At 57.7% G+C, this 11,333-nt stretch overlaps 2 protein-coding genes across 2 annotated transcripts; one reads left to right on the forward strand and one right to left on the reverse strand.

Annotated features, from left to right (window-relative positions):
• Positions 1-1,555: 1,555 nt before the first annotated feature.
• LOC135314081 (1-phosphatidylinositol phosphodiesterase-like) lies at positions 1,556-2,795 on the reverse strand. Its single transcript, XM_064455738.1, is given in 2 exon segments — positions 1,556-1,752; positions 1,755-2,795. Coding segments are annotated over 2 exon segments (1,023 nt in total). The 5' UTR covers positions 2,656-2,795; the 3' UTR covers positions 1,556-1,630.
• A 1,308-nt stretch (positions 2,796-4,103) lies between these two features.
• HTATIP2 (HIV-1 Tat interactive protein 2) lies at positions 4,104-6,649 on the forward strand. The gene is made up of 5 exons (XM_064454729.1): positions 4,104-4,321; positions 4,395-4,502; positions 4,589-4,726; positions 5,486-5,547; positions 6,130-6,649. Exons 1-5 carry the CDS (start codon positions 4,157-4,159, stop codon positions 6,353-6,355), a joined length of 699 nt encoding a protein of 232 aa, XP_064310799.1. The 5' UTR covers positions 4,104-4,156; the 3' UTR covers positions 6,356-6,649.
• Positions 6,650-11,333: the final 4,684 nt, after the last annotated feature.

Here is an 11,333-nt window from a genome sequence, read left to right on the forward strand (position 1 = left end):
ACCCAGCCTGCAGAGCAGCTCCTGGGAACACTGATTGCTCTGCCTGCACCCTGCCCAGCTCCCCACGGCACTGTGTCTCTCTGGAAGGCTGGGGTCGGCCACTGACCCGCCTGGCCCTCCCTTGATGGCACCCATCTTCCCAGCACAAGAGTGATACCTAGAGCTGTCATGGTGGCTTGGCACAGGGGCAACCCAGCCAGCGGAGGCACTGGCAGCTGGTGGAGCAGGCCACCAGCACCCTGGACATCACCAGTGCTTTTGTCCCGTATCCGGTTTAATGCAGAGATTTCAGTCTTCTCCTGTCTCACAAAGCAAGCGCAGAGACCTATTCCTCTGTTTGTCACAGCTGTCACTGTCTGCGTGCTGTTGCCTGCTCCCCTCCCATCCTATCTGGCTCTTTGCAGCATGGGTTATGTCCTCCCCTGCTCCCCAAGCAGGGCCACCGCAGCCTACCTGGGCCTAGCGGATGAACATACTCAGCACCAAGAGCCATGTCTCCAGCCAGGGCCAGCCCCTGTGGAGCAACAGTGTCCTCTTCTCTGGCCAGGAAATCCTGCGGCATCCCTGCCAGCAGGCACCGAGCCCAGCTGCGTTTTCCCCTGAGACAGAAGCGTCCCTGAGGACATTTTTCACCTTTTGGCTGGCCAGGGCTAAACTTTCTTCTCTTTCTCCCCTCCCTGGTTCAGCACAGCTGGCAGTTTGATCCTTTCTCCCCTGGGATCTCAGTCATCTTTCTACTCCAAGGAGCTACTGTGCCCTGCGACTTGCTAGTCTATTTAAATTGCTGATTTGTTTTCTGCAAGTAGGATAGGTGCTGGCACAATGTGTATTTTAAGGTCTTTTTTATGTCTCACTCACTTTGCTTTTGTGGATCTACAAACTGCCCCACCCATTCTGCCTGCACCGTTGCAAACCACTGGGCTTTGCCCTGTGCAGCGTCCCCTGGGTGTGCAACCCCAGGGATGGAGTAGCCCCATCGGAAACACCACTGCTGTGGCCATCCAGCTCTCCATGCACGGGGGCGGCGGTGCCTGCTGAAGTTGTCTCTCTCTAACAGTCCTGACTTTTGGGGCAAGCCCCTGCAAGAAAAAAGAAAAAAGCTAAAATAACAGGAGGAAGGATGTTCCTAAGCATTTGTTGACAACTTTGAAATTAATTCCTCCTCCTCTGACCTTTCTCAGCTCTGCTTTAAGAGCAAGACTGTTACAAACACCAATTTAACTGTTCTTCAGCCATGGGCAGAGGGGTACAGGCTCTTTCACAGCTGAGCAGCAAAAGGAAGAGGTTGCTTCTGCTAGGAAATGGCAAGGCAACGCTTTCCTAGCTTCTTTTTATTTTCATTTACCCTTGAAAGGAAAAGGACTGTTTTGCAGAGACGCATTTTGGCTGGACTCACTGGCCCAAGAGGAGGCAGGATCTTCTCCCTCCACCCGTCCCTGCAGCTCTGCCAGGGACCCGGCTGGCACAGCCTTGTGCTGGGACTGTACCTGGCTCCTCGGGGGTGAGCGGCGCCGTGCAGGGGGCAGCTTCCCAGGCTGCCTGGCTTTGACTGGAGCCACCAACCCTCCTCTGCTGCCTCTGGCGCTGTCACATCATCATCATGGGAAGGTTTACTGGTGCCCAGCAAGAGCTAGAAAACCGTTTTTGCTCTGTGGGCGCTGACGTCCTTTGGCAGAGGCGTGGGGCTGGGAGCAGCGTCTGTCCCAATGGACACCGGCGTGGGCAGCGAGCAGAGCTGTGCCGGCTGCGGCGCCTGTCCCTTCTGCCATGGGGGTGCCGTGAGGGTACTGTGGGGGTGCCAGGGGCTGCTGTGATGTGTCCGCTGGCCCATGAGGTGTTGCTCTCCATGATGAGCCGGAGGAGCCCTGCCCCGGGGAAGTCCATGATGACCACCCCCCAGCGCACGGGCTGCCCCCTCCGGCGCCGCAGGTGCTGGTAGCAGCGGGGGTTCACAAAGCGAGCCACCTCCTCAGGACAGGTGAAGAGCCCGTTGCCGGAGCAGAAGGTGAGGTGCATGGTAGTAGGTTCCCCGCCAGCTGCCCTCTCCAGGTGCCGTCGCGCCCGGGCCCACTTGCGCTCCAGTGAGAGCACGTTCCAGGCGTCGCTGATGCTCAACTGCTCGTAGGGGATGCCCAGCACCTCCTGTGCCAGCGCCTCCAGCACCACGATCTTCCCCCGTGCCTGGCCCAGCGTTGGCACCTCCTCTTGGCACCACACATGGCCTCGTCCCTCCTCCAGCAAGCAGTGGTGCAGCTGGGTGGCAAAGTTGGACCGGGGGAAGATGGGCAGCTCCTCCTTGATGCGCATGAGCACGGCCTCACTGGGGTGGGCACGGAGGAAGCGCAGGGTGCGGCGCAGCACCCCCCTCAGGCTGGCCCGCTGGAAGGTGCAGAGGTGGTAGACGTGAAGCTCACCCCGTGCCAGCTTGCAGCGCACATCCAGGAAACGGATGCCAGCCGCCAGTTGAGCCTCCAGGCCCCAGCTCTGGCACCGCAGGCGCCGGCCGCCAAACAGGCTGAGGGAGTCATGGGTGCCAGGGATGGAGAGGCGGGAGAGGGGCAGGGCATCGGGGAGCGCCGCCATCCAGTCAGGGCAGCAGACTGCCGGCTGGGGCATGCAGTCGAATGCCGCGTTGTGCCGGCACCGTGCCTCCATGCCACGAGGAGAGCGGGCACCCAGGTGCCTGGCCAGCCCCGCCAAGCCCTGCCGTTGAGGACAAGCAGACCATGAGCAGTGGGAGCACTACATGGCCCCCATGCATCCCAATCCCATCCCTCCCCAGAGGCATCCCCACCATTGCATAGAGCATACCATGTCCCCCGTACACATTGCTGCTGATACTCCACACTGTTGCACTGTACTGTTCCCCTCCCACTCTCAAGCACTTGCCCCACTACCCCCGAGCCCCGGCACATCCCAGCCTCCTTCTCCTGCACCCACCTGGGTTTGCCTGTGGCTGTGGGGTGGGGTGCAGCCCGCTGGATGGGGTGCACAGCAGTGGGTGCCGGCAGCACACTGGCAGGTGGAGCGGGATGTTGGCCATTAACTCGGTGACAGTCATGACGTGCATCCTGCCTGGCATGCAGCACGTGCACCAGGGATTCATCCTCAGCCTTCGGCCAAGGGGAGCGCTCAACAGACATGCCGGGCTGGAAAATTACCTGGCTGATCCCAAAAGCAGCCATTCAGGCCTCTGCACCTCCCTCCCCAGGAATCAGGACAAACGGGATCAGGGTGCCGCGGGGCCCCTTGACAGTACCCATGGGAGTGGCTGTGCAGAGCTCCGGGGTGCCCACACGTCTGCTCCAGAGCCATGCCCCAGCTTGGCTCCCAGTGGGACCTGGACCCCCAGTGATGATTGCCATCGTCCCCATGAGTGGGCCAACGTCCAGGCCGTGATCTGGAGCAGGGTGTCTGTGCTTGACAGCATGCCTCAGGACCAGCCTGGCAAGGGCGCCCCGGGAAGTGGGTTCTGTCCCCTCGCTCAGACACCGGCAGCTGCTTCACACAGGAGTCAGGGAGGCTGCTGCTGGTGGCCAGGGCTGCTGCCACTGCTGGGGCGCGAGCCGCATGGCTGTGTGCAGGTGTGGAGCTGGTGCCTGGGGGTGACTCACCTGCTGCCCAGGGGACACAGCTACGGGGCGTCCCGGTTGATAGCACAGTGGTTTTTGGGAAGCAGCTGCCTGACAGGTCACAGACCCCTCTGAGCATCCCTCCCGGGATTCATCCCCTCCACCTGAGCAGGGAGGGCACGGAGATCCTCCCGGGGACGCTTCCTGCCACCCGCAGGGACACCAGGTGGAAGGACAGGAGTGGGGACACCAGCAGACGTCTTTCCCTGCGCGCTGGGAGCAGCGGCGAGGGTGGGGGGGGGTCCCCTGGGGCAGCCCCGGCTCGGGGCGGGGGGCGGACAGAGACCCTGCAACCTCCCGGGTTGCAACCCCCGCCAGCCCCTGAAAAGGGTCTTGTCTTATGTGTAAGTGCAGCGCGCGGCACCGCGGCTGGAGCCCGCCGCCTCGGCAGCGCCGGCAGGAGCCAGCTCCGCGGCCTGCGCGCACCGGGCCGGCGGCAGGCCGCCCCGCGGCAGGCGGGCGGCAGCGCAGCCGCTCCGCGCCGGGGCCCGCCCCGCCTCCAGCCGGGCCGCCGCTCCCTCGGCATGGCGGCGGCTGCGGAGGGCGGCGGGGCCTGCTTCGTGCTGGGCGCCTCGGGGGAGACGGGCCGGGCGCTGCTGCGGGAGCTGCTGGCCCGGCGGCTCTTCGCCAGGGTGACCCTGGTCGGGCGGCGCCGGCTGAGCCTGGGCGAGGAGACGGGGGCGGCCGTGGTGCGTGGGGCCGGGGGTCCCGGGGGCGCCGGGGGTGCCGGGGCGGGCGCGCTGACCCTCGGCCTCCCCGCAGGAGCAGGCGGTAGTGGACTTCGAGCGGCTGAGCGAGCACGCCGCCGCCTTCCAGGGACACGACGTTGGCTTCTGCTGCCTGGGCACCACCAGGGCCAAGGCTGGGGCGGTGAGTGGGACCCCCGGGGCGGGGGGGCAGGGGTCCTGCCTGCCCTCTGCACCGCCGTGCTCACGCTCCTCTCCCTTTACCTGCAGGCTGGCTTTGTCCGCGTGGACCGGGACTACGTGGCGCAGGCAGCAGAGCTGGCGCGGGCAGGGGGCTGCAAACACTTCGTCCTGCAGTCCTCCCAGGGGGCAAACCAGCACAGCCGCTTCCTCTACCTCCGCGTGAAGGTGAGGGGGCAGCTGGGGTGGGCTCCTCCTGGGATGCTCAGGAAGGAAGCCGGACCTGAGGTGTCAAGAGATGCAAATGACTCCAAGGGTCCTCCTGGTGTGGGGGACAAGGGGGTGATGGAAGGGGGCTGGCAGGACAGCTGTGTGACTGGCCTCCTCCAAAGCAGCACAGCACCTGCATGCACTGTGCACCTCCCTCTTCAAACCACCAGAAAGACCCGCTGGGCTCTCCAGCCCAAGCCCGGCTCCCCAGCCCTCAGGCTGGGACAGCTTCACAGCTAGGTGGGGAGGCTCAGGACTGTGTCCAGGTGAGATATAACTATCCAGATCTGGAGAGCACACAGACTCCCCGGGTGGGACCATACCCATCACAAAAGTTCTTCTCCCCATACGTTGTGTGCTGCAGCCCGCAACATCTGCTGGACTCACTGCTGTCTGCCCATGTCTTGTGCTGAGATTCCCAGGCTGGACGCTGTGTCCAGATGCTGTCTTAGAAGCATCCATTTGCAGTTAGCATGATGGTTGCAAGGGTGCGCTGCTGACTAACAGTCAACATGTTCACGTGGACACTCGCCCCACGCTGCCTTTTCCTGGAGGGCTGCTGGCTGCCCAGGCAGTGCCTGACCAGTACCAGCTTTGCATTGGTATTAGTGCCGTCCTGCCCCTGGCTCAGCAACGCTTCTGCCAATTCACGGGGTGGCAGGAATGGTGCTTGCAGTCATCCTTGTCTTCTTTCATCCTGCCCAACTGCTCTGACAGGGAGAAGTGGAGAACCTGGTCGAGGCTGTTGGTTTTGATCGCTGTACAATTCTCCGGCCAGCGTGAGTAGTGGTCAAGGAGGGAGGGCCCAGGACTCAGGTGCAGTGTTGCCAGGGCAGCAGGTCAGGAGATGGAGAAAGAGCAAAAGGATGCACAAGGGGAGAGCTGGTGAGGGAAGTGGAGAAAGCTGCCAGCTGCAAATGCAGCTCCTGGACGAGCACACTGCTTCCCAGTGCCGCAGGGAGCAGGCACAGCAGTTTCCCACAGCCCATCCCAATGTTAGTGTTGCATGACACGCAAGGAGAAGAGGCTTGTGTTAAGAGCAGAGTTTGGGGGACATAGGTCAAAGCTTAGCTCCACACAGACCTTCCCCTTATGCAGGGGGCATACTCACCTGTATTCTTTCAGCTGTACTATGCTCTTGCTGCCTGGGGAAACTGGCATCCTGCTTTTGGCAGCACTGCAGGGAAAGGAGTTCAGTGTCCCATGGTTCAGCTCAGTTTTGGGACCCTGCCAAAGCCCCATGGTCCCCACGTGGGTTTCGCAAGCTGAGCTGGGTCCCTGGTGCAGCTGGAGAACCCAGTCTCTAGTTTTTTACTGGGGGATGATTTCAGCCTGACTCACCTTACTTCCTCGCTCTGCAGGGTGCTGCTGTGCAAGCGCCAGGAGTCCCGCCCCACAGAATGGATGGCCCAGCAGTTCCTGAGTGTTGTGGCCCGGGTCTTCCCCACTGCTTACTCGGTACCTGTGGAAACAGTGGCCAGAGCTATGGTGGCCAGTGTGCTTCAGCCAGGCGAGGGGAAGGTGGAGGTGCTGGAGAACGCGGCCATCCACAGGCTGGGAAAGGCAGTGCCACAGCAGGGCACGTAGAGCAGAAGGAGTGGGCAGGAAAGAGCTTGAGTCATCATTCAGGTGCTCTTCTGGGTCGAGGATGAATGCACGTGTGGGAGGGGAGTGGGGTGCTTGGCTAATCTGGAGAGAAAGGTGCACTTCTCTGCATGGCAGCTGATTCTGTCCAGTGATCAAAAATGCAAGTGCTGGCTGATGGGTTAAAAGAAAAAAATGTGCTCTGCTGCCTGCATCCAGCATGCGAATCTGGGTAAAAATGGTGTAATCCAGGCAATTTCTTGAAATCAGGCCTTAAATAAAATCCTATGACTGGTCTCTTTGTGTCAACTTCGTGTTGAAATTGCGTTTGTCTCCTGCCCATTGCCAAACCCAACTGCATCTATTCACAGATCGTGTTTTTTGGTGACACTTCAAGGAATGCACACGGGCAAGTGGCCATGCTGTAGAGGGACACCGGCAAGCAGAGGCAGTGCGCAGCTGCCTGTGTGGAGGCTGCACACCACAGAGCACACGGTGGCACCAATGCCACTTGAATAGCGGGAGCTCCTGGAAGCCCAGCAGTGGCTGCTGATGCGCCTGGGGCACTGGCTCTGCCTGCAGTTGGTTGCAGCAAACACGCAGCATGTGCCTTGTCCTTGCTGACCTGCTCTGGGTGCAGAGGGGCCGCAGCAGCAGTGCTGCTGTTCAGATGCAGGCTGTCGCTTTAGTACCTATAGTAGCATAAATGCCACAGAAATACTTGCATTGACAGCCTATCACTGCTGGCTCCTCTGGGATCTGCGTGCACAAGAGGTGAGGCCAGCCCTGTGCACATCTCAGGGTGGGCCTGCCCCTGCCCTGCACTGCCTGGGTGCTGGAAGGGGAGCAGGTCCCTGCTGCAGGCACAGAACAGGCACGAGGAGCAGCGCTGTGTCCCAGCTGTGGCCCCAGCTATTCTCAGGCCTTGTGCTCTGGGTCGAGGAACTTGGTGGCTCTGCAGCTGGGATGCAGGGCTTACGTGACTCCTGAATTCCCAGCTGGCCAGAGTCCCGCTGTTCTGGATAATGCTGCTTTCCAGGGTTTTCTCCTCTTTGACCTCATCCGTAGCTCCTGTGTCAGTGACTTGGATGCAGCAAGTGGAGGGAGCCGGGATCCCCTGCCTCCTTCCTTCTACACAAGCATTTTATCATCGGGCTGGACCTCAGAAGCTTGTTGGAGGCAGTGGGATGGTGTAACCCCACACTGTGTGTTAACCGAATGTCTCCTGAACCATGCACAGGGCTTAGTTCAAAGGCAACAAATGAGAGGCCATGGAGCCATAATTACTTGTAGTAATTACAAAAGCAGTAACTTTAAAGTAACATCTAATGTCAAAAGAGAAAGGAGAGGTAGGCTGGCCTTGAAAAAGGTGATGTGCTTATACAGGGGAGTGGAAATGAACCTTAAAAGAAGTGAAAATTGCATACAGATGGGAGAGTAAAGAAAGAATACAAGCTCTGGAAAGTTACAGGTGAAAGGCAGGCCACTGAATATTCGAGGAAAGCATCCTAAAGGCATAAAAATTAATCATGACTATGTGAGAAGGAGAAAGGTCTCCAGAGAGCCGTGGGGACAGGATGTGGTCAGGCTCTACGAGAAGGAAAGAGGCACGATGGAAAAGCTTGGTGAGTTACTTGCATTGGTCTTTGCTGTGAAGAAGCTCACACAAGGTTCATTTCTTAGAAGACACACGTTTACGTGACTGTCCCAAGGCACTGGGGGGAGGGGGTAGAAAAAAAACCCCAAAAATATTTTTAACTTTATTTTAGAACACATTGTTAAAAATCTGCCAGAAGGAGCACTCAGATGAGCCGCCAAATATTCACCTGGGTGAGAATTACAGTGGTCCCTCTACCAAAAAGCCAATGTTGTTAAATAAGATGCTAATTTTTAAAAAGTTCCAGTGGGAACCAGGAAACAGCAAAGCAGCAAGGCTGCCTTCTATAAAAGGCAAATTGTTAAAAGGATAAAGTCCTGAAATAACAGAGCCCAGGATAAATCTGGTTTAATGGGAGATTCCACATGGCTTTTGAGGGGGCAGTTGCAAGGCATTCTTGGAGGAAACCAGCCATTGTGTACACAAGACAATCTGGTCCTCGGAGTGCACTTGGATCTCCAAAAAGCTCTCCCAGAAGGGCTTCTAAAGAAATTAAGCTGTCGTGGGAAGAAAAGTAAGGTCTGGGTAGTTTCTAATTGGAAATATTTTCTTAGCACTCTAAAGCCTTAAAATGCACAAACCAAATATTTCTTACTGGACAAAGGTCTGTGGAAAATACAAGCTATTTCTGTATAACCCTTGTTTCTGCTCAATGGTATATGGTTTATTTTTCAGTGTTTCAGGTAAGTCTCTGCTAAAACGCACAACTGCAATCCCAGCACATGGTATAGCTTCCTTGTGATCCTCTCGCATGAAGCTTCATCGCTCATTTTGGGCTCCAGTCTCCCCAACTTGCTCTGTGCATTAATTAAACCCCCCCACCCTGGGGCTGTGGAAGAGATTATAGAGCAGCGGTCACTGAACTACGGCAGAGACACAGGACCAGGAGATTTGCCCTCCCAGGACTGAAAGAGGTAAAGTAGCTAAAAGTCCTTGGGGGACAGACAAAATTCCACCATGGGGTCTGACAGGGCAAAGCCCCAGGCTCCTCCAAGCAGCAGGAGATCTGCAGAGCTGGAGCCACGCTCCCAGTATGCCTGGAGAGGCTGTCTGCTTTCCAGGGGCATGTGGTCCTGGCTGCAGCTGGAAGGAGAGCACATAAGGGTACTTGGTGTCTGCTGGACAGCATTCACACAAACTGCCTGATCCCACAGATCCGAGCTCCCCTGGGATTTCCGACACTGGCTTTATTACTGAAGATTAATGAGAAAAAATAACTGTGTTCCCTGTGGCTCAGCAGTCAAGCGTGAGGGTTTCCCACGTGGTCCCATGGCCCCACTGCCCTTCCCAGCCTAGCAGCTCTGAGAACCGCCAGCAGCTCTTGCCCACCTCTCACTGCCACCTGCTCCCCTCTGTGCTGGGAAGTGCCCAGCCAGCTATCAAAGCACCCTGCAGACAGCACCTCAACTTCAAAGGAGCCCTTCAAAGCAGCCGCTGAGCTGGCAGGCACTGACCTGGCACTTGGGATACCCTGGTGACATCCCTGCTGGCAAATGAATGGTCCCTCTGTGGCCCCAAGGCCCCAAGACTTGCTGAGCTTGCAAGGCTGCAGTCTTTCAGCAGAGACAGGGGCTGCTGCACCCCATCTGCTGGGAGATGGGGCAGTTGGGACCTGGGTTATCCCCAGATTTGGCCAAGGCACCTCTGTGCTAGTAACAGACCCTCCCCCCCACTCTGTGAAAATGGCAAAATACTAGCAGGCTCTGAAGGAGTAAAGTACCTCCATCCTCTGCCGCTGCTGTTGTTTCCTCCCCCGCTCTGCGAGGCGCAAGGAGTGGCTGGTGGGCACATCAATGCCAGGCAGCAAGAAGGGGCAGCCCCCACTCCAGCAGGTGTGGCACCCCTGCTTGAGTGCATCTGGAGGTCTCTAGTCAGTACAAAAGCAGGGAAAGGTCATTCAAGCATCTCATCCTCTGAAATTTCAGTGTGTACTTTTTTCATTAGATTTTTATTACAAACCAGTAAAAAGCTAAACCAAGCTCCACAGTGAGGCACGGTTTCTAGCAGACTTCTAACTTTCAGTTATTGCACTCACATGCTGAAATGCAGACATCATTTGCTGCATAATCCCAGAACAGCAGGAGACAGATTGCAACATAGGTCCAAAGACCATCCAGGAGCCAGAGTCAGGCACACCTCTGACATTGCTCAGAGAGAGAAAGGGGGCCCAGGGCAGAGCTTAAATGTAGCCCTGGGCTGAAGGGGTAGGTGGGGCTGGTCAGGGCAATTAAGGCCATTAGCGTCCTTGGAGTCTAGACAGCCAGGTTGGGGGCAAGGTCTCTTATTCCCAACTCCAAGCTGTGGGTGTTGAATAAAGCACTTGGATGCAAATTTTCAAAGTCACCCAGGTAGCTGAGGTGGGGACAAGCATGTGGTGGATTTTCAGGGTGAACCCTGAGCTGGATGCCCAGGGGATGCCCTGGCAGTGGTGGAGCGGGAGGTGGAGGCAGAGCAGAGCTGCACACCCTCTGTGTGCCTGTGCAGGTGCATGTGTAGTTGCACAGGCACTGGTGTGAGGTGACAAAGACCTGGGTTGGTGTAAATCCTGCTACACAAACTGCAAAAGAGTTGGCATTGAGGCCCCCATAGCCACCCTACATGTGTTTGAGGGCTTTCCCTGTGTGCTGGCTCTAGTCTGTCTGTACAGACCCCAGGTGGTGAGCGGTGCCCCGGGTGACCCTGTGGAGGATGGGCTGTCATATCCCAGCTGGAAGCCAGGAGGGAAACATCCGGGATGGCTGCAATTACCTTCTCCACTCCAAGAACTGATAAGGAGTGTTAGGACTGACTCCGTTGCTGCTGTTGGTTGCAGCTCATTCTCCCCCTGCGTGGCTGTGTGCAGCCACCAAGTCAGGGCTTTGGCTACAGGGCCCGTCAGAGCCAGGCTTGTCCCGTCTTTGCCATGATTTTCCTCTCAGCAGGCAGCCTCTCTCTGGGGTTGTACCTACTCTGTGCCTGGGTGCCTGGCTGAGGCTGGGAGGAACTCATGCCACAGATACCATGACCATAGAGAGGCACTGGCTCCGTGATTACGAGTTTAAGTGGAGAAATCAAAGAGATCTTACCTAAGCAAACAGAAATACTGCAGCACTGTGCAGCACCCAAGCTGTAGGTGAGCAAGGGGCTGCATCCCAATGGGGCAGAGCCATGCAGGGGAACTAGTCCCTGCTCAGGCCCCGCAACCCACGTTGCTGGCAGCTCCGGGCTCTGGTGTGTGTTTTACTGCTTTGAAAGGGGCTGGAAAAAGGGTCAAAATTTTCCACTTAACAAAATTCTTCGTAGGAATCCTTTTTGGCCTCATCAAAGTGTCACTGTCAGGTAAAC

Source organism: Phalacrocorax carbo, chromosome 6 (assembly GCF_963921805.1).
Source record: "Phalacrocorax carbo chromosome 6, bPhaCar2.1, whole genome shotgun sequence".
Classification (NCBI taxonomy): domain Eukaryota; kingdom Metazoa; phylum Chordata; class Aves; order Suliformes; family Phalacrocoracidae; genus Phalacrocorax; species Phalacrocorax carbo.

Coding starts and splice junctions, on each gene's coding strand:
- HTATIP2 (XM_064454729.1), top strand. CDS start 4,157: ATGGCGGCGGCTGCGGAGGGCGGCGGGGCCTGCTTCGTGCTGGGCGCC. Junction 4,322..4,394: donor AGGAGACGGGGGCGGCCGTG/GTGCGTGGGGCC, acceptor GCCTCCCCGCAG/GAGCAGGCGGTAGTGGACTT. Junction 5,548..6,129: donor TGTACAATTCTCCGGCCAGC/GTGAGTAGTGGT, acceptor CTCGCTCTGCAG/GGTGCTGCTGTGCAAGCGCC.